Source organism: Gymnogyps californianus, unplaced genomic scaffold (assembly GCF_018139145.2).
Source record: "Gymnogyps californianus isolate 813 unplaced genomic scaffold, ASM1813914v2 HiC_scaffold_53, whole genome shotgun sequence".
Taxonomy (NCBI): domain Eukaryota; kingdom Metazoa; phylum Chordata; class Aves; order Accipitriformes; family Cathartidae; genus Gymnogyps; species Gymnogyps californianus.
Genome location: NW_026114433.1, coordinates 262,132 through 287,889, shown reverse-complemented (window position 1 = coordinate 287,889; position 25,758 = coordinate 262,132). Strand labels below are relative to the sequence as shown.

The 25,758-nt window shown below is 41.0% G+C and overlaps 1 protein-coding gene across 1 annotated transcript in view; it reads right to left on the bottom strand.

Annotated features, from left to right (window-relative positions):
- Window positions 1-1,624: 1,624 nt before the first annotated feature.
- Window positions 1,625-25,758, bottom strand: part of LOC127028973 (myocyte-specific enhancer factor 2C-like) — a 159,410-nt gene continuing 135,276 nt past the window's right edge. The window contains exons 8-11 of the mRNA XM_050914651.1: window positions 23,265-23,437; window positions 19,785-19,914; window positions 18,760-18,895; window positions 1,625-1,850 (exon numbers count right to left, since the gene is read on the bottom strand). Of these exons, the coding sequence (XP_050770608.1) occupies window positions 1,625-1,850; window positions 18,760-18,895; window positions 19,785-19,914; window positions 23,265-23,437 (665 nt within the window). The remainder of the gene's footprint in view (window positions 1,851-18,759; window positions 18,896-19,784; window positions 19,915-23,264; window positions 23,438-25,758) is intronic.

Here is a 25,758-nt window from a genome sequence, read left to right as displayed (position 1 = left end):
AGATAATGTGACCACAGAGGTCCATTAAAACAATGATGATATAATGGCTAATATTGGTTGTGTAAGATAAATTGACTTTTGAATGGTCCTTTAATTGATAATCTCTCTAAAATTTTTAAATCTGTGAGAGAAGGGAGTTATCTATATAATAGGTGTGTTTGTGCCAATCACTCACTTTTTACTCTGTCTACCACTTCTGGAAATATTCACCTGCGCTCACATAACTGACAGCCATTAGAGCTGTACATCCAGTTCTAACAGGCAGAATACCAGCTTCATTTATGAGAAAGGGCCAAGTTATGCCACTTTGTCATTTTACCCATGGAAAACTACAAGATACACAGGATGTAAGTAATAGAAGGGCCCTTAACCTGTTACAATGAACAAAACAGCATGAAAGAACTAATCAGTATATACAGGCGATTGCAGTTCACCCAGCTGGTAAAATGTTGTATTAAAATGATTTAAGTTGTTACACCATGGGTAAATTCTAACCTTTTACGGATCTCTCTTTTAACAGATGACTTGGATCTGTAAAATGTATGCCCAGTAAAAGAAAACTGAAAGAAAAAAGTTAAATGTGCAACTGCACAAATATAATTCCCCCTCTATTAAGATAACAAAAATTTTTACTATTACCATAATTATTATATATATTAGAAAGCTATACACAAGCATGTCAATTTCACAGATTTTTAAAAAAGATTCTTAATATTTTATATAATTAGAAATACACATTTCAAAAACAAAACTTCTGCAAAGAGAAAACAGTTATCTTGGTTAGCAAAGCATCGAGTTCTTCATGGCTTAGGGTAGTGCTTTCTATACAGAAGTCCTCTGTTTTCTTCAGGACTGTTAAAAAGATTAGCAAAACTATCAAGGAAAAAAGAATACATTTTGGCTTAAGGAAACTACAAAAGCCACAAATGCTTTGCAAACTGTCATATGAAAATAAGTAAAATCTAATGTACATATTCTTATATTTTTTATTTAAGAAGTGATGCAGAGCCAGAATTTTAAAAAATAAATATGTTTGCCCTCAAACTCAACATTTTTACAAGTATGGTCCCCTTTAAATGTCTTTGATCCTTTTTAACTGAGGGTCATACTCTAATGATATGCCTGTATGTTTGTGAACATTTTAGGTATGTTAGGTGACTAAGTCTCTTCCTAGCATTGATTCATGGCCACCCAACCGCTGGGTCTGTCAAAACACCTGTATAATTTCTATATGTTGCATAACAGCTGCTTTCTCTCTCAGTAAAGATCTGCCACTTCTGGCAAATGTTTTCCTTTTGTCTATTTACATGTAAATAATGTTGAACCTGCAACATGACACTATCTATTGTAACATACATTTTGCAAGGGAGCACAACAGTGAAAAGAAGTTAGTCTTAAAATCTATTTTATACAAGTGTTCTGTTGTACAACTCAAGTGCTAAGCTTATCTCAGCATTTCTGTTTATCCTTATACTGTATCACTGAGGCAATTTAAAAGTACTTTTACAAAACAGAGTACCTGACTTTTTTTTTTTCCACACACAGCACATAATGCATATTGACCTCCCTCCCCCATTAAGGTATAGCACACATGCACTACAAGAAAAAAAAAATAATAAGGTTATCATGTTGCCCATCCCTCAGAGAGCCGCATGCGCTTGACAGAAGGGCTTTCTCTTTCATCCGGTGAAGGTCTGGTGAGTCCAATGAGGGAGTGGAATTCGTTCTGGTGATCTTCTCGGTCACTTCCATCATATGAACTGCTACAGCTGCTCAAACTGTCAACAGGAGATCTCCCTGTCTCATGGCGCATATGCTGTGGGTATCTTGAGGGTGTGTTGGTATGGTCTCTAGGAGGAGAAACAGGTTCTGACTTGATGTTGAGGCTTTGAGTAGAAGGTAGGGAGATATTTGTACTCTGAGATAAATGAATGCTAGTGCAAGCTCTGTAGGAGGAAAGGAAACCCAGTTACAGACTGAGGAGGCATGGAGCCCCTGGAAATGCACAAACACACAAAACATCAGTGTAAAGGCTCATGCAGTACTGGTGGATGCTGAGAGAATGAGGACTGTTTACTAGGAGGTATTGTGAAAAAAAATCAGAGAGATGAAAACATCACAACAGACATGGTTCTCTTGAGTGGCTCTGGGACATGCCTTGGGATTGAAAGAAAGTCTCTTTCGTTCTGTCATAACAAATAACATATCAACATATTTGTCATAACAAATTTTGGAAGCTGAGCCTTTGCACTGTTGGAACCACCTGTAGGTTTCTTTATAACTAATGCTTGTGTGTATGTATGCACTGGCTGAGACAGGGGAGGCATGGACTTTCTGCTGGGATTAATTTGATTAGTTCAAATGCACCAAACATTTTTATCACTGTTCATTTTGACATGCAACTTTAGATGCAAACTGTATAACAAAAATTTGGGCTCTGTACATGTTATACCTTTTGGAATGTAGTTAAATTTACTGGTCCTCAGATTAACATTAATAAAATACCACAGACAAGTAAGGATTTAGATATGATTTTATGGTATAAATGTATGAATTCATAATTCACACCAGAATTTTTATGAATAAACTACCAAAGAGAAGCTGAAAAATAGTGGAAGGTATCAGAAGAGTATATTGATTTGCATGTAGAACTCAACTCAGAGGATGTTGCAAACATCAAGAGAAACTGTTGCTCTAAAACTTTTAAAAAAGATGAGCTATATACCTATTCTAAGTTAATTTTCTTTTTGTGGGCAGGTTATGACAGAAGAAAGCTGAAGTAGGCGGGGAGGAGAGTGAATATTGAGAATGCATTTTATGTCTAAGGGAAAAAATGAGATCACTTGCATCTGATGAATGCTTTGTACAGAAGCACCACCTACTGGTAAAATCTGACTTTTCTTTTTATTATTAAAATACAGTTCTCAATATGTAATTCCCATTATGTTCTTAGACATTGTTCCAGTTCAGAGACCATTTACTAGTCTGAAGTTAGTGCCTAATCCCAAACACAGTTTCAAGGTTTCTAATAGTGAGGATTTATACAGGGAGAGATTGAAGGTAATAGGGGCAATAGGCCATTTGGCCACAGAAGATTTTAAAACCAAAGGAGTGTGCAGACATTTTTACAGCAAGCAGAAGACATTTTGAGATTTGGAAGTATGATTTAACCATGTAGGAGAAACTGTTAAGTTTAGACGTGGTCATTTCCATTTATTGAAATATTCCACTTTTTCTGATACCTCATTGACTGAGTTGAGCTTTACTTAGGCAACATCTACTATAAATTTCATGAAAGGCAAAATGCTTTATTTTCTTTTGACACATTTATACTTGAAACTATATGGCTTCACTATTGAATGATATCAACTGCTTTTATCACTACTTATTGCAATGTTAAATAACAGAGAAAAGATGTTCTATCTCCAATTGCTTTCTTACCCTTCATTCCTATAGAGACAAGTTTGTCAAAATTTGCAGCAATCCCTTTCATAAGTCACAGAGTTAGTGATTAATAGCCCTCACTGTAGCAAATGTAGGTATTTTTTTGGCAAACAGGACATTTTTTGCTTTTGTAACTATTAAATAAACTGTATGGAGTCTGGCTGGGATGGAGTTAACTTTCCCCACAGCAGCCCTCATAGTGCTGTGCTCTGTATTGGCAGCTAGAACGGTGTTGATAACACACCAGGGTTTTGGCTACTGCTGAGCAGTGCTCCCACAGCATCAAGGCTGCCTCTCCAACATTGCCCCCTCACCAGCAGGCTGGGGGTGGGCAAGATCTTGGGAGGGGACAGAGCCAGGACAGCTGACCCAAACTGACCAAAGGGGTATTCCATACCACATGACATCTGCTCAGCAATAAAAGCTAGGAGAACGGAGGAGGAGGGGGGGCATTCGTTATTAAGGCGTTTGTCTTCCAAAGCAACCGCTACACGTACTGAGGCCCTACTTCCCAGGAAGTGGCTGGACTTTGCCTGCTGATGGGAAGTAGAGAATAATTTTTTTGTTTGTTTCCTTTGCTTCTGTGCGCGGCCTTTGCTTTTCTTTATTAAACTGCCTTTATCTTAACCCATGAGTTTTTCATCTTATTTTCTCCCCCTGTCCAGCTGAGGAGGGGCAGTGATAGAGTGGCTTGGTGGGCACCTGGCAGCCAGCCAAGGTCAGCCCACCACATAAACACATATAAGAAACTGTAAATATCAAACTTGGTCATTTCAATTTACTGAAATATTCTACTCTTTTCCTGAAAACTTGTTTAAAAGAATCCAACAAGAATAAAAAATACATTCCTGGGTTTTGTTTTGCTTTTCATTTCCAGTGATGTTATTTTTCAGTTGCTTAGGAGATGCTAGGACTCATGTGGAAAAACAGGCTGGCAGTTTAGCATGTATGATAAGATTACATATGAGTTTAGATGACAAACCTATAGCTAAACCTGAAAGTCCCTTAATACAGGATGGTGGAGCCTGGGGATTTGTTTTAGAAGTGTTTGATAGAAGTGAAGATCAGGTTCAAGACCACCTGAGGAACCTGAACATACACAAGTCCATGGGACCCAACAAGATGCGTCCTAGGGTCCTGAGAGAATTGGCTGATGTAGTTGCCAAGCCACTCTCCATCATGTTTGAAAACTCAGGCAAAGTCCCCAGTGACTGGAGAAAAGGGAATAACACATCCATTTTTAAAAAGGGTAGAAAGGAGGACCCTGGGAACTACTGACCAGTCAGCCTCACCTCCGTGCCCTCTAAAATCATGGAGCATATCCTCCTGGAAGACATGTCAAAACATATGGAAGGCAGGGAGGTGATTAGGGACAGCCAACATGGCTTCACCAAGGGTAAATCGTGCCTGAACTAATCTAGTGGCCTTCTACGATGGAGTGACTGCATCAGTGGACAAGGGAAGAGCTATGGATGTCATCCACCTGGACTTCTGTAAGGCCTTTGATATGGTCCCCCACAACATTCTTGCCACTAAATTGGAGAGATATGGGTTTGACGGATGGACTGTTAGATGGATAAGGAATTGGCTGGATGGCTGCATCCAAAGAGTTACAATCAATGGCTCAATGTCCAAGTGGAAACCAGTAACGAGTGGTGTCCCTCAAGGGTCCATACTGGGACCAATGCTATTTAATATCTTCATCAATGACAGAGACAGGGGGATTGAGTGCACCCTCAGCAAGTTTGCAGATGACACCAAGCTGAGTGGTGCAGTTGATTCACTGGAGGGAAGGGATGCCTCCAGAAGGACCTGGACAGGCTTGAGGAGTGGGTCCATGTGAATCTCATGAAGTTCAAGAAGGCCAAGTGCAAGGTCCTGCACCTGGGTCAGGGCAATCCCCAGTGTCCTGGGTTCGGCTGGGATAGAGTTAATTTTCACAAGAAGCTGGGAGGGGGCACAGCCAGGATAGCTGACCTGAACTAGCCAAGGGGATATTCGATACCATACTGACGTCATGCTCAGTATATAAACTGGGGGAGCTGGCCTGGGGGAGGAGGGATCGCGGCTCGGAACGGGCTGGGCATAGTGTTCCAGGTGGTGAGCCATTGCATTGTGCATCACTCGCTTTATACATGCTTTTATTAGTATTATTGTTATTATTATTTCTTCTCTCCTTGTGTTGTCCTATTAAACTGTTCTTATCTCAACCCACGAGGTTTTACCTTTTTCTTCCGATTCTCCTCCCCATCTCACTGGGGAGGGGAGGAGTGAGCGAGCGGCCGCGTGATGCTTTGTTGCCCACTGGGCTTAAACCACGACACCCAGTATCAATACAGACTGAGAGCAGCCCTGCAGAGAAGGACTTGGGGATATTGGTGGATGAAAAACTGAATATGAGCTGGCAATGTGTGCTAGCGGCCCAGAAAACCAATTGTATCCTGGGCTGCATCAAAAGAAGCGCGACCAGCAGGTCAAGGGAGGTGATTCTCCCCCTCTACTCCACTCTTGTGAGACCCCAGCTGGAGTACTGTGTTCAGCTCTGGGGTCACCAGCATAAGAAAGACATGGACCTGCTCAACCGGGTCCAGAGGAGGGCCATGAAGATGATCAGGGGGCTGGAGCACCTCCCCTATGAGGACAGGCTGAGAGAGTTGGGGTTGTTCAGCCTGGAGAAGAGAAGGCTCCGGGGAGACCTTATAGCAACCTTCCAGTACTTAAAGGGGGCCTACAGGAAAGATGGGGAGGGACTCTTTCTCAGGGAGTGTAGTGATAGGACAAGGGGTAATGGTTTCAAACTGAAAGAGGGTAGATTTAGATTAGCTATTAGGAAGAAATTCTTTACTGTGAGGGTGGTGAGGCACTGGCACAGTTGCCCAGAGAAGTTGTGGATGCCCCATCCCTGGAAGTGTTCAAGGCCAGGTTGGATGGGGCTTTGAGCAACCTGATCTAGTGGAAGGTATCTCTGCCCATGGCAGGGGGGTTGGAACTAGATGATCTTTAAGGTCCCTTCCAACCCAAACCATTCTATGATTCTATGATTCTATGATTCTATGATTTTATGATTTTATGATTCTATGAATTGATTGAGAGCAGCCCTGCAGAGAAGGACTTGGGGGTACTGGTGAATGAAAAATTGGTCATGACCCGGCAATGTGCACTTGCAGCCCAGAAGGCCAATCGTATCCTGGGCTGCATCAAAAGAAGTGTGGACAGTAGGTCGAGGGAGGTGATTCTGCCCCTCTACTCTGCTCTCATGAGACCCCACCTGGAGTACTGCATCCAGCTCTGGGGTCCCCAGCACAAGAAAGACATGGACCTGCTCGAGTGGGTCCAGAGGAGGGCCATGGAAATGATCAGAGGGCTGGAACAGCTCTCCTATGAGGACAGGCTGAGAGAGTTGGGGTTGTTCAGCCTGGAGAAGAGAAGGCTCTGGGGAGACCTTATTGTGGCCTTTCAATGCTTAAAGGGGGCTTATAAGAATGATGGAGAGAGACTTTTTACCAAGGCCTGTAGTGACAGGACAAGGGGCAATGGTTTTAAACTGAAAGAGAATAGATCTAGATTGGATATAAGGAAGGAATTTTTTATGATGAGGGTGGTGAGACACTGGAACAGGTTGCCCAGAGAAGTTGTGGATGCTCCATCACTGGAAATGTTCAAGGTCAGGTTGGACAGGGCTTTGAGCAACCTGATCTACTGAAAGATGTCCCTGTCCATGGCAGGGGGGTTGAACTAGATGATCTTTAAAGGTCCCTTCCAATCCAAACCATTCTACGATTCTATGATTTTATGATTCTATATGAGAAGATGATGTCACTTTGCAAAGCCGGGGATGCTTAATAACCCATGCTTGTTAAAAAACCTACACATATTCATTCAAATTTGTTCACATGGAACAAACTTGACTGTTACATGCATACTATTCTGTTACAGCCCCCAAAGGAACAAATCTAAAGAGATAAGTTGCATTTTCTAAGAAATACAGCTAGCATTGTTACACTGCAATGTTACTTTTTTATTAGTGTTTCAGAAGTGAGTATGAGAATGCATTTCTATAGACACTTCTTTAGATTCCTTGTGATTCTTCACAGGTGTTATGTAACTAAGTGGCATACAAGTTTGTGGCAGTCAAAAATATTACAGATTGATCTGCATTTTGAACACTTTTTTAAAATTGAAAAAATGATTTTGGCAGATCAGGACTACAATTTTGAGGTTGTCCTGGTTTCGGCTGGGACAGAGTTAACTTTCTTTTTAGTAGCTGGTACAGTGCTGGGTTTTGGATTTAGTGTGAGAATGATGTTGATAACACGCTGATGGTTTAGTTGTTGCTAAGGAGCGCTTATCTTAAGCCAAGGACTTTCCAGTTTCCCATGCTCTGCCAGCAAGCAGGTGTGCAAGAAGCTGGGAGGGAGCATGGCCAGGGCAGCTGACCTGAACTAGCCAAAGGGCTATTCCATACCATGGAATGTCATGCCCAGTATATAAACTGGGGGAGCTGGCCGGGCGGCACGGATCGCGGTTCGGGAACTAACTGAGCATCGGTCAGCGGGTGGTGAGCAATTGCATTGTGCATCACTGGTTTTTTTTTTTTCCTTCTTCCCCCCCCACTTCTTTTTGTTGCATTCCTTTTCATTACTATTATTATTATATTTCATTATTACTATTGTTAGTATTATATTTTACTTTAGTTATTAAACTGTTCTTATCTCAATCCACGAGTTTTACTTTTTTTCCTTTGCTTTCCTCCTCCTCACCCCACTGGGAGGGGGAGGGGGAAGCGGCTGCATGGTGCTGAGTTGCTGACTGGGGTTAAACCACGACAGCCTTTTTGGCGCCCAACGTGGGGCACGAAGGGTTGAGATAACGACAGATCTGATCAGAGTGTGTTAAAACAAACTTGTTATAAGTATTCATTGTATTGGTTTGATAGTTACTGGTTACAATGTGGGTTCTTTTGCTCTCAAGGTTGGTGTGGTGGTTCTTGAAGTTGCATTATGTAATGCCCTACTTGCAGTATATGCTCCCTGTTGTGCTGTTTATCATCTGTGGGAACCGGGCTAGAGTTATCACGTTGTTGTTGTTTGTAACACTGGTTTATGATATGATAGAAGTGCAAGCCGTGAAACTAATCGGGTGTTTGTACTCGGCATTGTTGTCACCTCTGTACTTCGGGAGCTGCCTATGGGAGACTATTAATAATTGTACCTTTGACCTTTTCTCCTCTGGGAGCCAATCTGTGGAGGAGAGATCTCCATATTTCGGGTGCTATCTCCTAGAGAATATTAATAACTGCACTTTCTACCTTTTCTCCTCGGGGAGCCAACCTATTGGGGAGACATCTTCCCACATCTTCCTTTTCTCTGCCAGGTTAATTGCAATAGCATTGAAGGAGTTTTTGTAAATTTTGAATCTCCTTGGGATGTTGAACTCAGCATGGTCCTATTGCTAGGAATCAGCCTGTTCCTGAATGTGGTTCAGATCTTGCCTAGGGTTAAACAACTATTTAAAAATACCACCCAGAGATCAGCTCCCACGACTGCAGCTACTCCAACTCTGGCGACAGGCACTACGGCTACTCAAACTCTGGCGACAGCTACTGCAGCTACTCTAATCCCTATGACAAGCACTGTGGCTACTCAAACCCCAGCAACAGGCACTGTGGCAACTCAAACCTTGGCGATGGATGATGCAGCTGAACTAGAGGATCAACCGGTGCCGATATCAATCGCCCCTATACAGAAGAGGAAATATACAAAAAAATCAGCTCGCTTAGCGAAGGATGAAGGTGAAGCAGGGTCATCACGAGAACAGGAGGAAGAGGCAGAACCGGAGATAATCACCCGGTCCCTATCCCCGAGTGAGCTGCGAGATATGTGAAAAGACTTCAGCCGTCATCCAGGCGAGCACATTATCACCTGGCTGCTCCGCTGCTGGGACAATGGGGCTAGTAGCTTGGAATTAGAGGGTAAGGAAGCCAAGCAGCTGGGATCCCTTTCTAGGGAAGGGGGCATTGACAAGGCGATTGGAAAAAAGACACAAGCCCTCAGCCTCTGGAGGTGACTTCTATCGGGCGTGAGGGAAAGGTATCCCTTCAAGGAAGATGTTGTATGTCAGCCAGGCAAGTGGACCACCATGGAGAGAGGTATCCAGTACCTGAGGGAATTAGCCATGCGGGAGATGGTTTATTATGACCCAGATGATGGGCAGTTACCCACAGATCCAGATGAAGTCCAGTGTGCACGACCCATGTGGCGGAAGTTTGTACGGAGCGCACCATCATCGTATGCCAGTGCATTGGCAGTAGTGGACTGGAAAGACGAGGAGGGACCAACAGTAGATGAATTGGCTCGCCGACTTCGGCAATACGAAGAAAGTCTCACTTCCTCCCTCGTCGCGGCTGTGGAGAAACTGCCAGACATACTAGCCGAGAAATGGTCCCAAGAGTTCCAGCGATTTGAGGATAAGTTTGGCCGCCCACCTGTACGGACCAATACCTCAGCTATTAGGAGAAGGTATTCTTCTGGGCAAGAGAGAAGAGAGAGAAGGTATATACCACGGGGTATCCTGTGGTTTTACCTGCTTGACCACGGAGAGGATATGAGGAAGTGGGATGGAAAACCTACCTTGGTCTTAGATGCACAGGTACGTGAATTGTGAGGAAAAACATCTACAAATGAGGGTTCTTCCAGGAAAATTGCTGCTTCAGCCTCCAGTGAGCACTGCGAGCGGTGTGGCCGACAGAGTGGAAGGGCTGATCTTACTCCTGATTCTATGAAAAGGAATTCTAATCCATTTGTACTGAAAGTGAGTGGAGAATCCTATGACCAGGACTAGAGGGGCCCTGCCTCCAGCCAGGTGGAGGAAAGGGACAACCGGGTTTATTGGACTGTGTGGATCCGATGGCCTGGCACATCACACCCACAGGAGTACAAGGCTCTAGTGGACACCGGTGCACAGTGTACTCTAATGCCATCAAGCTATAAAGGGGCAGAACCCATCTGTATTTCTGGGGTGACAGGGGGATCCCAACAGCTCACTGTATTGGAGGCTGAAGTGAGCCTAACTGGGAATGAGTGGCAGAAACACCCCATTGTGACTGGCCCAGAGGCCCCATGCATCCTTGGCATAGATTATCTCAGGAGAGGGTATTTCAAGGACCCAATAGGGGCACCAGTGGGCCTTTGGTATAGCTGCCTTGGAGACAGAGGGAATTGAACAGTTGTCCACCTTACCTGGTCTCTCGGAGGACCCTTCGGTTGTGGGGTTGCTGAGGGCCGAAGAACAACAGGTGCCGATCGCTACCACAGCGGTGCACCGGCGGCAATATCGCACCAGCCGAGACTCCCTGATTCCCATCCATACGCTGATTCATCGACTGGAGAGCCAAGGGGTGATCAGCAGGACTCGCTCACCCTTTAACAGCCCCATTTGGCCAGTGCGAAAGTCTAATGGAGAATGGAGACTAACAGCAGACTATTGTGGCCTGAATGAAGTCACGCCACCGCTGAGTGCTGCTGTGCCAGACATGCTAGAACTTCAATATGAACTGGAGTCAAAGGCAGCCAAGTGGTACGCCACAATTGATATTGCCAATGCATTTTTCTCAATCCCTTTGGCAGCAGAGTGCCGGCCACAGTTTGCTTTCGCTTGGAGGGGCGTCCAGTACACCTGGAATCGACTGCCCCAGGGGTGGAAACACAGCCCCACCATTTGCCATGGACTGATCCAAAATGCACTGGAAAAAGGGGGAGCTCCAGAACACCTGCAGGACATTGATGACATCATCGTATGGGGCAACACAGCAGCAGAAGTTTTTGAGAAAGGGGAGAAAATAATCCAAATCCTTCTGAAAGCCGGTTTTGCCATAAAACAGAGTAAGGTGAAGGGACCCGCACAGGAGATTCAGTTTTTAGGAATGAAATGGCAAGACGGACGTCGTCACATCCCAATGGATGTGATCAACAAAATAGCAGCTATGTCTCCACCGACTAGTAAACAGGAAACACAAGCTTTCTTAGGGGTTGTGGGTTTTTGGAGAATGCATATTCCAAATTATAGTATGATTGTAAGCCCTCTCTATCAAGTGACCCGGAAGAGGAACGATTTCAAATGGGGCCCCGAGCAACAACAAGCCTTTGAACAGATTAAACGGGAGACAGTTCATGCAGTAGCCCTTGGGCCAGTCCGGGCAGGACCAGATATTAAAAATGTGCTCTACACCGCAGCCGGGGAGAATGGCCCTACCTGGAGTCTCTGGCAGAAAGCACCCGGGGAGACCCGAGGTCGACCTCTAGGGTTTTGGAGTCGGGGATATCGAGGATCTGAGGCCCGCTATACTCCAACTGAAAAGGAGATATTAGCAGCATATGAAGGAGTTCGAGCTGCCTCAGAAGTGGTTGGTACTGAAACACAGCTCCTCTTAGCACCCCGACTGCCGGTGCTGGGCTGGATGTTCAAAGGGAAGGTCCCTTCTACACATCATGCAACTGATGCCACCTGGAGTAAGTGGGTTGCACTGATCACACAATGAAGTCGAATAGGAAACCCCAGTCGCCCAGGAATCCTGGAAGTGATCAGGGACTGGCCAGAAGGCAAAGATGTTGGAATATCAGCAGAGGAGGAGATGACGCGTGCTGAAGAGGCCCCACTGTATAATGAACTGCCAGAAAATGAGAGGCAATATGCCCTGTTCACTGATGGGTCCTGTCGCATTGTGGGAAAGCATCGGAGGTGGAAGGCGGCTGTATGGAGTCCTATACGACAAGCTGCAGAAACTGCAGAAGGAGAAGGTGAATCGAGTCAGTTTGCAGAGGTGAAAGCCATCCAGCTGGCTTTAGACATTGCTGAACAAGAAAAATGGCCAATACTTTATCTCTATACTGACTCATGGATGGTGGCAAATGCTCTGTGGGGGTGGTTGCAGCAATGGAAGCAGAGTAACTGGCAACGCAGAGGTAAACCCATCTGGGCTGCCCCATTGTGGCAAGGTATTGCTGCCCGGCTAGAGAATCTGGTTGTGAAAGTACGTCATGTAGATGCTCATGTACCTAAGAGCCGGGCCACTGAGGAACATCAAAACAACCAGCAGGTAGACAAGGCTGCTAGGATTGAAGTAGCTCAGGTGGATCTGGATTGGCAGCATAAGGGTGAATTATTTATGGCTCGGTGGGCCCATGACACCTCAGGCCATCAGGGAAGAGAGGCAACATATAGATGGGCTCGTGATCGAGGGGTGGACCTGACCATGGACACTATCGCACAGGTCATCCATGAATGTGAAACATGCGCTGCAATCAAGCAAGCCAAGCGGTTAAAGCCTCTTTGGTATGGGGGACGATGGCTGAAATAGAAATATGGGGAGGCCTGGCAGATTGACTATATCACACTCCCACAAACCCGCCAAGGCAAGCGCCATGTGCTTACAATGGTGGAAGCAACCACCGGCTGGCTGGGAACATATTCCGTGCCCCATGCCACCGCCCGGAACACTATCCTGGGCCTCGAGAAGCAAATCTTATGGCGACATGGAACCCCAGAAAGGATTGAGTCAGACAATGGGACTCATTTCCGAAACCACCTCATAGACACCTGGGCCAAAGAGCACGGCACTGAGTGGGTGTATCACATCCCCTGTCATGCACCAGCCTCCGGGAAAATCGAGCGATACCATGGGTTGTTAAAGACTACATTGAGAGGAATGGGTGGTGGGACCTTCGAACATTGGGACACACATCTAGCAAAGGCCACCTGGTTAGTCAACACTAGAGGATCTGCCAATCGGGCTGGCCCTGCCCAATCAGAACTTTTACGTACTGTAGAAGGGGATAAAGTCCCTGTGGTGCACATGAAGAATATGCTAGGGAAGACAGTCTGGGTCACTCCTGCCTCAGGCAAAGGCAAACCCATTCGTGGGATTGCTTTTGCTCAAGGACCTGGGTGCACTTGGTGGGTGATGCGGAAGGATGGGGAAGTCCGATGTGTGCCTCAAGGGGATTTGATTTTAGGTGAGAACAGCCAATAGATTAAATTGTGTGTTATTAATTGCTATATAACCCTGCCACTGTATGTCATCATTATTGTAATTGTTATGTGCTATATCAATGGTATTATATTAAGAATTACTTAGATTAATGAAGAATGAACTTTGATAAAACCAAGCGAAGTGCAGTAGTGATGGAACCAGGACTGACTTCAGCATGCAACAGTCCGACACCACACACCATCCTCCTGCTGTGCCCAATGTCACCTGCCTGCCACACCACACCGAAGCCCAATCCTGTTCTGCCGACTGAGCAGACTTTGCACCATCCCTCCTGCCCAGACAGACTGTTATGACAGATGGAGCCCAAAGTCATGGACTGAATGAACTCAACAGACATTGGATAGAGATGGCCCATAGACCGCAGGAATGATATCTATATGTATATATTAAAAGACAGGAAAGGTGATGGTGATTAATTGGAAATGTATTGGAAAGTGTGGGATCTGAGCATAACGTAAATGGTATAGAATAAGGGGTGGATATTGTCCTGGTTTCGGCTGGGACAGAGTTAACTTTCTTCTTAGTAGCTGGTACAGTGCTGGGTTTTGGATTTAGTGTGAGAATGATGTTGATAACACGCTGATGGTTTAGTTGTTGCTAAGGAGCGCTTATCTTCAGCCAAGGACTTTCCAGTTTCCCATGCTCTGCCAGCAAGCAGGTGTGCAAGAAGCTGGGAGGGAGCATGGCCAGGGCAGCTGACCTGAACTAGCCAAAGGGCTATTCCATACCATGGAACCTCATGCCCAGTATATAAACAGGGGGGAGCCGGCCGGGCAGCGCGGATCGTGGTTCGGGAACTAACTGAGCATCGGTCAGCGGGTGGTGAGCAATTGCATTGTGCATCACTGGTTTTTTTTTCCTTCTTCCCCCCCCCCCTTCTTTTTGTTGTATTCCTTTTCATTACTATTATTATTATATTTCATTATTACTATTGTTAGTATTATATTTTACTTTAGTTATTAAACTGTTCTTATCTCAACCCACGAGTTTTACTTTTTTTTCTTTCCTTTCCTCCTCCTCACCCCACTGGGAGGGGGAGGGGGAAACGGCTGCGTGGTGCTGAGCTGCTGACTGGGGTTAAACCATGACATAGGTTTAAAACAATATAAATATTAAAGTAATTTATATGAATTATCATTCAAATTTTTCATTTAAAATACTGTCTTAAAAAATTTTTTTTTACTAAAACTATTTCATAAATTTAATAGGTGCTTTTGGTGATGACAATGTACATTATTTGGTTAAAATCTTCTGAAACATTTTTACTAGAATCTCATATAAGCTGATATGGTCAATTACAAGGGAAAGGTACTGTTACACATAGGTGTGAATGGCAAAAGAGTACATACTTAGGTGCAGTATTTAGTCTTGTATTCTAAACAGAGGATTGACCTCTACTTAGAATGGAAGCTTTCTATGTTATAAAAAATGAGAATTCTTTTTGCTACTAAATGATTTCTTTGTGTGTGCAAATGTGGAAACGGCTGTTTATGTATCTGTATGTAACAATGTATATTTTACAGAGTTGCTTCATATAAATATGCAGTTTTGGTCCAGGCATATATTATATTCATAATTTGAAACCTACACTAAGTTCACTGAAAATCAAATAGAGAGAAAGAAGTCTATTGAAGGAAGAGCCTCACATATATCTCTTCTTTTAAACCCACAGTTGTTTCTCTAATTTACCTTACCTCCTCACTTCAAATAAAATTTTTGTTCATAAATGTATATAAGAAAACAGTGAAAATTCACTGTAACAGTTATGTCTGTAACTAGGAGAACAGTGGATATTTTTGACTTGCTAGTAATTCTTTTTCTTTCAGGTAAAAGCAAAGTATTTTTTTCATATTTTTGATCAAAGCAGAATAACAATTTTTGTGTCACGATATTTTGATTAGCTTTCACACTTTAAGGTTTATACTTTTAAAGGGAATTTCTAAACAAAGAATAATTGAAAATGGAATCCCTGGAACATCTTATTTACAATGGTGGCATAAGAAAAAAGGCTCAATCTGAAATATTTCAGGCTTTAATTCAAAACAAGGAAGTTGGCAGAACTGATACAAATTCACAAAACATGATGTCACTACGTCTAATTTTTTCAGTTAAAAGGATTCAGTGGAAAATATTTGTCCAGGTCCAGTTATGCCTACTAACCAAAATTAATCATTGCTAATTAATCAGCTTGGAAGATAAGAATCACAGAACAAGTCAAAAGCATGTATGAATTTGGGCAAATCTTTCATTCAGTTGGGCAGAAGTTTGGAGAAACTTCTCGTATGTAAATAATTATCTATACTGAAGATTCTTGAGATGAAATACTGTGACTGAGTTTGCACTTATATTTTATGAAAGCTAAACTTTCACCTGTGGATGACACTTAAGGCAGAAAAGATCTTCTCTTAGACTGATAAATATGGATGAAAGAGAGTGGTTTCCGTGTAATGGACTTGTGCCTAAAGAAGAATACCGTTTATTTCAAAGTTAGGAATGGAATCCCCTCCTGGTTAACAGCGATTAACTTCTGATAGACTCTTTGGTCCATGTTAAATAAGTGGTAAGCCTCTCTGTAGAAGATATTGCAACAATATTCAGACAAAATCTCTTAAGTTTTGGGAGGGATACATTTTGATTTTTAATGGGATTAATGTGTATTTTTTCCAGATGTAGACCCAGTCAAAAGACTGTGAAAGTAATATTTTTCTTTTTAATCTAAAATGTTAAAATGTCTGACTTGCTTTAATGTCACAATCGTATCAAAACAGACTCTACATTGTTATGTACAAGGCCAGGTTGGATGGGGCTTTGAGCAACCTGATCTAGTGGAAGGTGTCCCTGCCCATGGCAAGGGGGTTGGAACTAGATGATCTTTAAGGTCCCTTCCAACCCAAACCATTCTATGATTCTATGATTGTTATCCTATTCACCAGGCTCAGCAAAAGGCCAAAAGCTGTACAGACATGGAAAGTGAACTACTCTCATATGGTCAGATATTTTCCCTCAGGCCCACTGGCACTAGTACGGTTGCTAATTGCAGAGCCAACATGGAGAGTTAGAGTTAGATTGTAGAAATCTTCTACACTTATCTGAAAGATGGTTCTGACAGTGCTGCTGAAATTGTTGGGGACTTATCTGGAGCAAGCTAATATGTCAATTACTAACCACATTCTTCTGCCATGCATTGAGGAGCTGATAGTGAAGCTTTAGGCTCCTGTGAAAAACAAAAAAACCTGCTGGAGAATTGGGATACCTCTCCCAGTAACTTCTGTTCTTTTGTAGGCACTCATGGGTCTTTACAGATTACTGTTTATCAACAAACATCTCACAGATTCCACAGCTTTCCAGTATGCAGACTCACTCAGCTAGTATTCCCACAGCATAGGGATTTGGGAAGGTCAAACCCTTTCTAGATCTATTTTCTCAAATGTCTGGGGATGACTAGAGTTTTGTGTGATTGTCTTTATTTTTATGCAAATTCTAGCTCAGCTGATGTGGACTGGATATGTTCTGTGTACTTTCAAGTTTTTTAAGTAATCCAGAATTTAGAATAGGTGCTTTTGTATATAGAACTCAGCAACTAAAATAAGGAAATGCTTATGATTTCCTGAACACATAGAAGACTTCTACAGAACTGTCAGTGAAGCAGCTTTCATATCTGAACTGATTTACAAATCACTGAAAGAATAAGTAGCAACTCAGAATGTATTCCACCAGCCACAGCTATTACACTTCAACTTTCTGTGATATGAATTAGAAACAGATAATGATGTATGACATATCTGAAAAAGCACATAGTTAGTTTAGGATTTAATTTATACTTTTTTTTTGGTTAACCAAATAGCCTTATTACATTCTTTGATACACCACTGAAAACCTTCAGCTTATTGTAAAGTTATACATTGATATTTAACATGTGAGTTTTTGATTTATTTGAGACTTTATGTCTTTAGTTGTATAGCTAGCCTGAATGCTGACCCAGAAACAGTGCAAACCTCAAAAGGAAATAAAAGAAGAATTAGGAAGTTATTAAGACTATTTTTTCTAACACAGCAACTATTTCAGTTGCATGTTTTTATGTAGTTAGTATCTATATATGTTTATTTATATAGAAGTGGGGTTCAAAAGGTGTATGTGTCCTCTAAAACATTTATATAGCTGTCCTTTAAAAACCCAAACCGTTTGTACATGGTAATGAACTTACAGTAAGTTACAAAGTGTGGTCAGAAAAATTAGAAGGAGAATTTTGAAGTTTTATAGTATTAAATACTTTCAGATTATGGTAACTGTCTTGTAAAAAAATTAGTGCGCGTGTGCAATACCTCTTTCTGAAAAAAAATTGTTTAATTTTCTAATGCTTGTGAATTAAAATTATACTCAAATATACTCCAGTTGCTTTCAGCTTGTACTTTTACAATCAAAACTTTTTAAATTCAAACATGTCTGGCCATACCTTAGGTTGTGCAGAGTGTCAGCGAATTCTTAGGATCTTACTCAATAGAAACTGCAGATACTAGGATTTTTGAAAAATCATACTCTTAAAGTTTATTTGAGTTAGCCAATAGGTTACTTTTTCAATAACTCATTAGGTGATTTCCTTGTGTGAATTTTCACACTTTAAAAAATACTGAAATAATTTAGCAGTATGCTTCACCAATCTTGAAGTAATATCTTGAAATTAGCCACTAGAGGGCTGTCCTCCTCAACATGGGCAAATCACAATAAGTTTTATGGGCTGCCAGGTTCTTAGGCCTAATTATGTTATTTGCTTGTATAAAACATTTTGAAAGAAATGAAATTTGTATGTCACAGCTGAGCAGATGGGAGCATATGATTATTATAGAAGGTTAAGGCTTAATCTAAGGTCAAATCATTATGTCACTGATTAAAAATAATTAGAAATTTTTCAAGTTTATTGTAAAAGTTTGTGCTATAGTAACTGCAAATAAAAGGAATAAAGGGCAAAATAAAGCAACAGTGTTTAGTTTTGTCTTTAGTGGTGTAATAAAATACTATTTAAAGAAATAAAGAGCAAAACAGTAGCAGTAATCTTTACTACTGAGAAAATGTCAGGGACAGAGAATATTTCATTTTAGCTACCTGAAAAGTTTTTCATGAAATATGTAGTTTCAGTTTTTGGAAATGGAGCTGTTATACACTGTAAATATTTGCTGATATGTTATCTTGATATATTCCAGATTTGGGATTACTGGGGATACAGAAGTCACTGTAGAACAATATGATAGTTTAAAGTAAACACTGCTTACCCCAATTGACTGAGGGCAGATGGTGGTATATTATGTAGGTGTTGCTGTTGCCAGCCAGTCACAGAACCAAGATGAAGAGCATTGGCTGTATTAAACTTAGAGAGAGATGATATATCTGCACTACTCAGAGAATATTCTAGATTTGAAAACAGAAAAGACAATAATTAAAAGAATTAAAGGAAGGAATTAAACAATAACTAGCATCATAATTTGCACATCACTTAATACACCTTTTAATTTTAATTACACCAATCATATTAAGTTGCACTATGAAAAACAGAGTCTCCTCTTCAGTCAACTCATTAATTTGGGAGCAAATAATGCACTAATAATTATTTTGTAATTTACCAGGGCTTTTCTGGATCTGAAAGATCTAAAGTATTCTTAGCCTGTATATCCATTATAACTATATATGCATTTTCACGGAGCCAAAGACTTGAAAAACATCGTAATATTTCATTTATGATCTTCCTCACAGAACCTAGTAGGCAGCCTGTGTCTGAACAATGCATATCTTCTCTAAAAGCATCTGATATGTATACTAACATGTTTTATACAGTAGCAACATGCATGGGAACTGGAAAGCATGTCTTGGGGCTTCATTTCTAGTCCCTTCTAGGTAACTATGTAATAGCCCACAAACTTATTGAACTCCATTTTGAAACCAGTGAAACCACTTGCTCCCACTACCCTTATGACTTTAGGAAGGTGCATTCAAGACCTAGGTGAAATTATCTGTTGTATTAAGAGGATTAAGAAGTCTCTTTTAAGCTACATTTCTTATTAAAGTCAATGGAAGAAAGCTATCCAAGCAGTTTTCCATTCAAACAAAATATCTATTTTTAAATAGATATGTCTCAAGTCAGTGACAGATACAGAATAAGTAAATGAAGTGTGAAAGCATATCAGCTATGAATTTTTCAGTTTAGTCCAGCAATCATTAGCTAATTCATTACTACCAAGACAGACATTTATCAGCATCTTGTTCCCTTCCCCCATCTTTTACATCTTGCACTGATACTTACCAGTACCATATGTTGTTGAGATGGCTGATGGGTATCTTCCCATCCCTTGCCCTGGTAAAGTAGGAGTTGCTATGGAAACCACTGGAGTAGCCAATGACTGAGCAGACTGGGAGTTATTTATCCTCTGATTCTTTTAAAGTAAGTAAAATAAACATATTATTGACTAACTTTAAGTCAGTTAAGTGTATTAGCTTTCTGGGTATGCTTTGTGCATAAGAAATACAAGCTGATACAAATTTCTAGAAATTAATCATTTAACATGTGGCTTTCGTGAACTCTGTCAACTCTATAATTTACAATCCTTCAAGAGACCAGTTGTCACCGTAGTAACCCATTACATCAGTATCTGCTGGATAACTGAACTAATAACAAGTAAGATTGCTTTTATTGTGGGTAGAAAAACAGACCATATGAAAAACTGATGAAATATGTAAATGCTATTCCTATTGTTTTGCTTTTCATTCAAACTAAAAAACAAGAAAGCATTAATGGATTTTATGCTTAATTCAGTGAGTGGCAGCCCAATAGAACTGAATACTGAACTCTTTATAGCAGCAGATGATGCTCTGCCTACTTTGCTTTTTGTAATAGCAAAACAAACTTCAAGGAGTATTAGGTAGCAAAGCAGTTACACATTTATCTTTAACTCTGAGGCACTAGATGCTGTACTGTAAAAATTGCATTTGAGAACTCTAATCCTGTGAGTGGCAGGACAAAACATCCAGAGAGCCACCAAAAAATGTAAGAAGGCTGTGTCATCTTCAAGAGCACAAGATTACACACTAGCAAAACTCCAAGCTCCAACAACAGGAAAGCTTTATTTTAACATGCATAATTTGAATATGTGTGTATTGGGTTTGTGTGGCAAGGTTTTTGTAGTGGGGGGACTATAGGGGTGGCTTCTGTGAGAAGCTGCCAGAAGCTTCCTCTATGTCCGAAAAAGTCAATGCCAGCCGGCTCCAAGACAGACCCGCCACTGGCCAAGGCCGAGCCAATCAGCAACAGTGGTAGCGCCTCTGGGATAACAGATTTAAGAAGGGGAAAAAGTTACTGCACAGCAGCAACTGCAGCCAGAGAGAGAGGAGTGAGAAGATGTGAGAGGAACAGCTCTGCAGACACCAAGGTCAGGGAAGAAGGAGGGGGAGGAGGGGCTCCAGGCGCCGGAGCAGAGATTCCCCTGCAGATCGTGGTGAAGACCATGGTGAGGCAGGCTGTCCCCCTGCAGCCCATGGAAGTCCACGGTGGAGCAGATATCCACCTGCAGCCCGTGGAGGACCCCACGCCGGAGCAGGTGGATGCCTGAAGGAGGCTGTGACCCCATGGGAAGCCCATGCAGGAGCAGGCTCCTGGCAGGACCTGTGGACCTGTGGAGAGAGAGGAGCCCATGCTGGAGCAGGTTTGCTGGCAGGACTTGTGACCCCGCGGGGGACCCACGCTGGAGTAGTCTGTTCCTGAAGGACTGCACCCTGTGGAAGGGACCCACACTGGAGCAGTTCATGAAGAACTGCAACCCATGGGAAGGACCCACATTGGAGAAGTTTGTGGAGGACTGTCTCCTGTGGGAGGGACCCCACGCTGGAGCAGGGGAAGAGTGTGAGGAGTCCTCCCCCTGAGGAGGAAGGAGCAGCAGAGACAACGTGTGATGAACTGACCGCAACCCCCATTCCCCATCCTCCTGCACCACTGAGGGGGAGGAGGTAGAGAATTCGGGAGTAAAGTTAAGCCTGGGAAGAAGGGAGGGGTGGGGGGAAGGTGTTTTTAAGATTTGTTTTTATTTCTCATTATCCTACTCTGATTTGACTGGTAATAAATTAAATTAATTTTTTTTTCCCCAAGTCGAGTCTGTTTTGCCCGTGACGGTAATTGGTGAGTGATCTCCCTGTCCTTATCTCGACCCATGAGCCTTTCATTATATTTTCTCTCCCCTGTCCAGCTGAGGAGGGGAGTGATAGAGCGGCTTTGGTGGGCACCTGGCATCCAGCCAGGGCCAACCCACCACAGTGCAAAAGGTGCATCTTTGTCTTCTATATTGCTAGATTTAAAAAATTATGATTCTTTTGTTTATAATATGGTAATGGTAAAGTTTTCTATTTTATTTCAACCACCACTTCTACACAAATATCAATCAGACAAAAGAACTGGTTTTTTTCCCTGTTATTAAGATGAAGGTCACTACCACTTACCAAAAGCAGATCAACATCCTCAGACTGAGAGCATAGGAAAGGAGCATTAAAAATTGGTGAATGTATATATTTACCAGGGTGCAGATTTTCTAGTCTAATGAACAGCTTCATCTGATAGGGGTAGCAAATTAAATATTTTCTGAGCATAGCTTAGAAAAATAACAGTTCATAGATCTGTTCTTTGTCATTTTAATGAGATGTTTGTCTCAACTGTGAAGACAATCTATCCAGTTTTCAGCACAACTCTTTGTCTTAGAATTAATTATTTCTTCCACAACCCCAGTGGCTGCAGATAGTGTTGCTATACCTGATTTCAGGAGACCTGACCATTCACAGAATCCCTTGGAAAGTATCAGTTTTTAAGGACCTTCAAATAAATCATTTAATGAAGACAGCTTGTCACTGCCTTGGTTGACTTTGAGTATAGCCCTGTAGGAGACTATTTATTACTTATCCTCTCAGAAGACAGCATCACATTTATGGGGGGTTTAATTAGATATTCAAAGTTAATTTATAATGCATCAAGTTAAAGTAGCCAACTTGGAAGTTGTTTTAATAGTGTGTCTGTTAAATAATGGAAAAATGTGTTTATAGCGTCACTTAAATTCACGATCAAGATATTTTTTTAATGAAGTTCACTTTTAATGTTAAATCACTCATGAAAGACTTACTTGCAACCACTAATCAACAACTTTACTTGTAACCACTTTCAGTAGGGAACTGAAAGATGCTCACATGACACCTTAACAATTCAACCTTTTATCATACTACTCTGCTTACATTTTTTTAATCCTGGCCGGAGATACAGCAATCTGATGCCCCATTTTATCTTGCTCTATCTATTTACTACCTCTCATCATTATAAAATTTGGCCTTTGGAGATCAGTGTGATAGAATTGAAATTAATTTATTTGTAGTTAATCTGCCATCTTCTGAGAATCTGTGTGGCTAAATATTTAAGAAAACTATAGTGTATTAGTAATATTTAGGGTTAAATTCAGTCTTTATAACAAATCCAGGAAAGGCTCTTCCAGCTACTAGGAAGGAGAGTGCACAAGTTTAGACTGTACAGGACACAGTTCCCATTTTGTAACTCAATAGAAAAATGAAGTAAAAATGACTTCATAAAAGCAATCAAATAGGCTCTGCAAAATGTCAGGCCTTAAGGCTAGATAGAAAGACTAAGTAAGCAAGAATATGGAATGTTTTTCTACTGATTTTAGTAGTTTTAGCAGGCCTTGAAATTCTTAAATATCTCTTATTTGAAAGGGGAAAAAAAGCTTTGAGAATGCATTACCACTGATGGCATTGTATTTTTGCTGCCAGGGGGAATAAGCACTCGGAGATCTGGTTTACGGTAGTTCATTCCCAAATTCATTGGGGGTGGAGATTTTGCTTGCATATTCTTATTCAAGTTGCCAGGTGAGACCAGCAGACCTGGTGAGTTGCAGGGGTTGCCATACCCATTTCCTGTTTAAAAAAAAAAGATAAAAGAAAAAAGAGAGAAGGGTCATAAGCTCAAAGGTATTTTTTAAGACTGAACATTAAAAATTTCAAATAAAAAATTCAAATACATGTATCAAATAATGTATCTATATAGGAAAATACAACTCATGCCATATTTGGAACAACTGGTCTTAAAATGCTTTCCTTCATGGCAGATGACATTTCACTGATGTACTGAATTTTAACTTGATTATATGACTCTATTTATAGTACTATAGTATATACAATGATATACTGTGCACTCAAAGGAGCCAAGATCTAAGTTTTGCCTTACAGAGAATTAGGAAAGTCAGACAATATTATGGCTTTAAAAATAAAAGTCAAAGCTATGCTGTGTTTTCTCAACAAGTACAGAGGATTCTGACTTGCCTGACTCAGCCCTTTCTAGTTCATGAGTTTATTTTGTTTTTAACCAAAGGATGAATACAGCAAGGCTATAATTTCCAGAAAAGGCAGGAGGAGGAATAGGAAGATTCCTAAATGTTTTTGGCTCTCTTTCCCTACACTTTTTGGACCTGATTCTGTCAACACTAAAGTCAATGGGAGCAAGAGCATGTCCTTATTTGGAATATGCCTCCATATTCTTCATCTTCATTTCTTTGCTGCTTTCTGCAAGCCCCAATAACAATTCTGAAAAGCTAATGCTTAATTATTTTTTTTTAGAAATTAGTTTCCTTCTCTCACTAAATAATACTGACAATTGTATATCAGTACTGTTACTGACCTACCATCCTGCTAAAAATGAGACCTCCCTTTTTAATCCATCTAATTTCATCTCCTACCCTCACAAAGTTTGGGGAAAGAGATGACTTTTTAGTGTAGCCTTGAAATTCTGTCACTACAGGGTCAAGAGATATACAGAAACTGCCCAGTCATAGTGAGGAAATAGTATGAAAATTAATATAGAAAGAGAAAAATTTCACATATAAATACCAAGAAAACAAATTTTAGGGAAGACATTCTGTTCTGGGCTCATCTTTTGTTTACAGCTAGCAAGCTGCAACACACAAGCCAAAAACAGTGTGGGAAGATGAGCTAGTGAGCACAGAACAGACCTATGAATTAGAAGCCCTGGAATTTCACAATTTCTTTTGTAGTCCCAAAGTCAGTGAAGCACTTGGTATCTCACTTTTTTCATATGTGAAATGGGGGTTACAGCCCTAATGAACATAACTGCATAATGGAACTAAATTTAATAAAGTCTATGAGGTGGCCATAAAAATAACAGTAAATGAGAGTGAATCTGTTTTCTAGTTTGGATAATGAAGTATGCCCAAGCATTACTACCATTAAATCATATTTTTAATCTGCAAGCACATTAACTAATTGTATTAATCAGATCAGCAAATTCATGAAGAAAATTGATCAAGGGCTGTTAAATACAAAAATACCACTTCAGGCTCTGGAACACCCTGAACCATGAAAACTAGGATTGGGACACAGGGGAAGTATTACTAAGTGCTTGACTCTCATATTCTTTGGGTACTTGCTATTAGCCACTCATCTGCCCTGGCTTGTTTATTCTTATGCTTTTACTTATAATGATCTTCCAACACTTTGAAAAAAGAATTAAGATCAAAACTTAAATGCACTCAGATCACTTCAGAGATTTTAAACAAAAATATGCTTTATAGTTAGTCTGGTTGTTTATTTCCTTAATAATATCTTACAGTTAGTGGGACAAAATGAGTTAATTTAAAAAGCAAAAATAACAGAGCACTGGCAAGAATTTCCCATTTCATGTTAGTAGGATTTTTCTTAAGTCAACAATTGCTCTCAACATGGATTTGCTATATTTTAAGCTCTAATTAATGCTATGTGTTCTTACAGGTGAAGAGATTAAAAGGGGCATTTTAAATATACAATATTGTTTTTTTTCTAGAAACTACAGTGCCTTTTAAAAGCTGAACTTCAGTTTGACAAACTGAAGACTAGAAAAACAGTTATGACATGGTGAAAGGATCAAGAGAAGAAACTGAAGCAAAAGAAGAGTTTTTCTGGTGCTGGTTTCATACAGGAGCTATTTTACCAAAAGTAAAACTGCCTTGTGAAATCTGTTGTATGACAAGCATTTGTTCAGAGTGTGAAAATAAAGCTGTTTGAAGAAACAATGTAGTTTTTTAAAATTCTGCAGTATACTATCTAAGATATTTAAGGAAACAGCATGCACTGTAGCCTATATGTTTGTTTTTATGCTTGCAATTTTTGGAGAAAAGAAACCTTTACAAGAAAACTCTCCTGTTTCCTACAGAAGATTTACTTAATATAATTTTCTATTAAAAAAC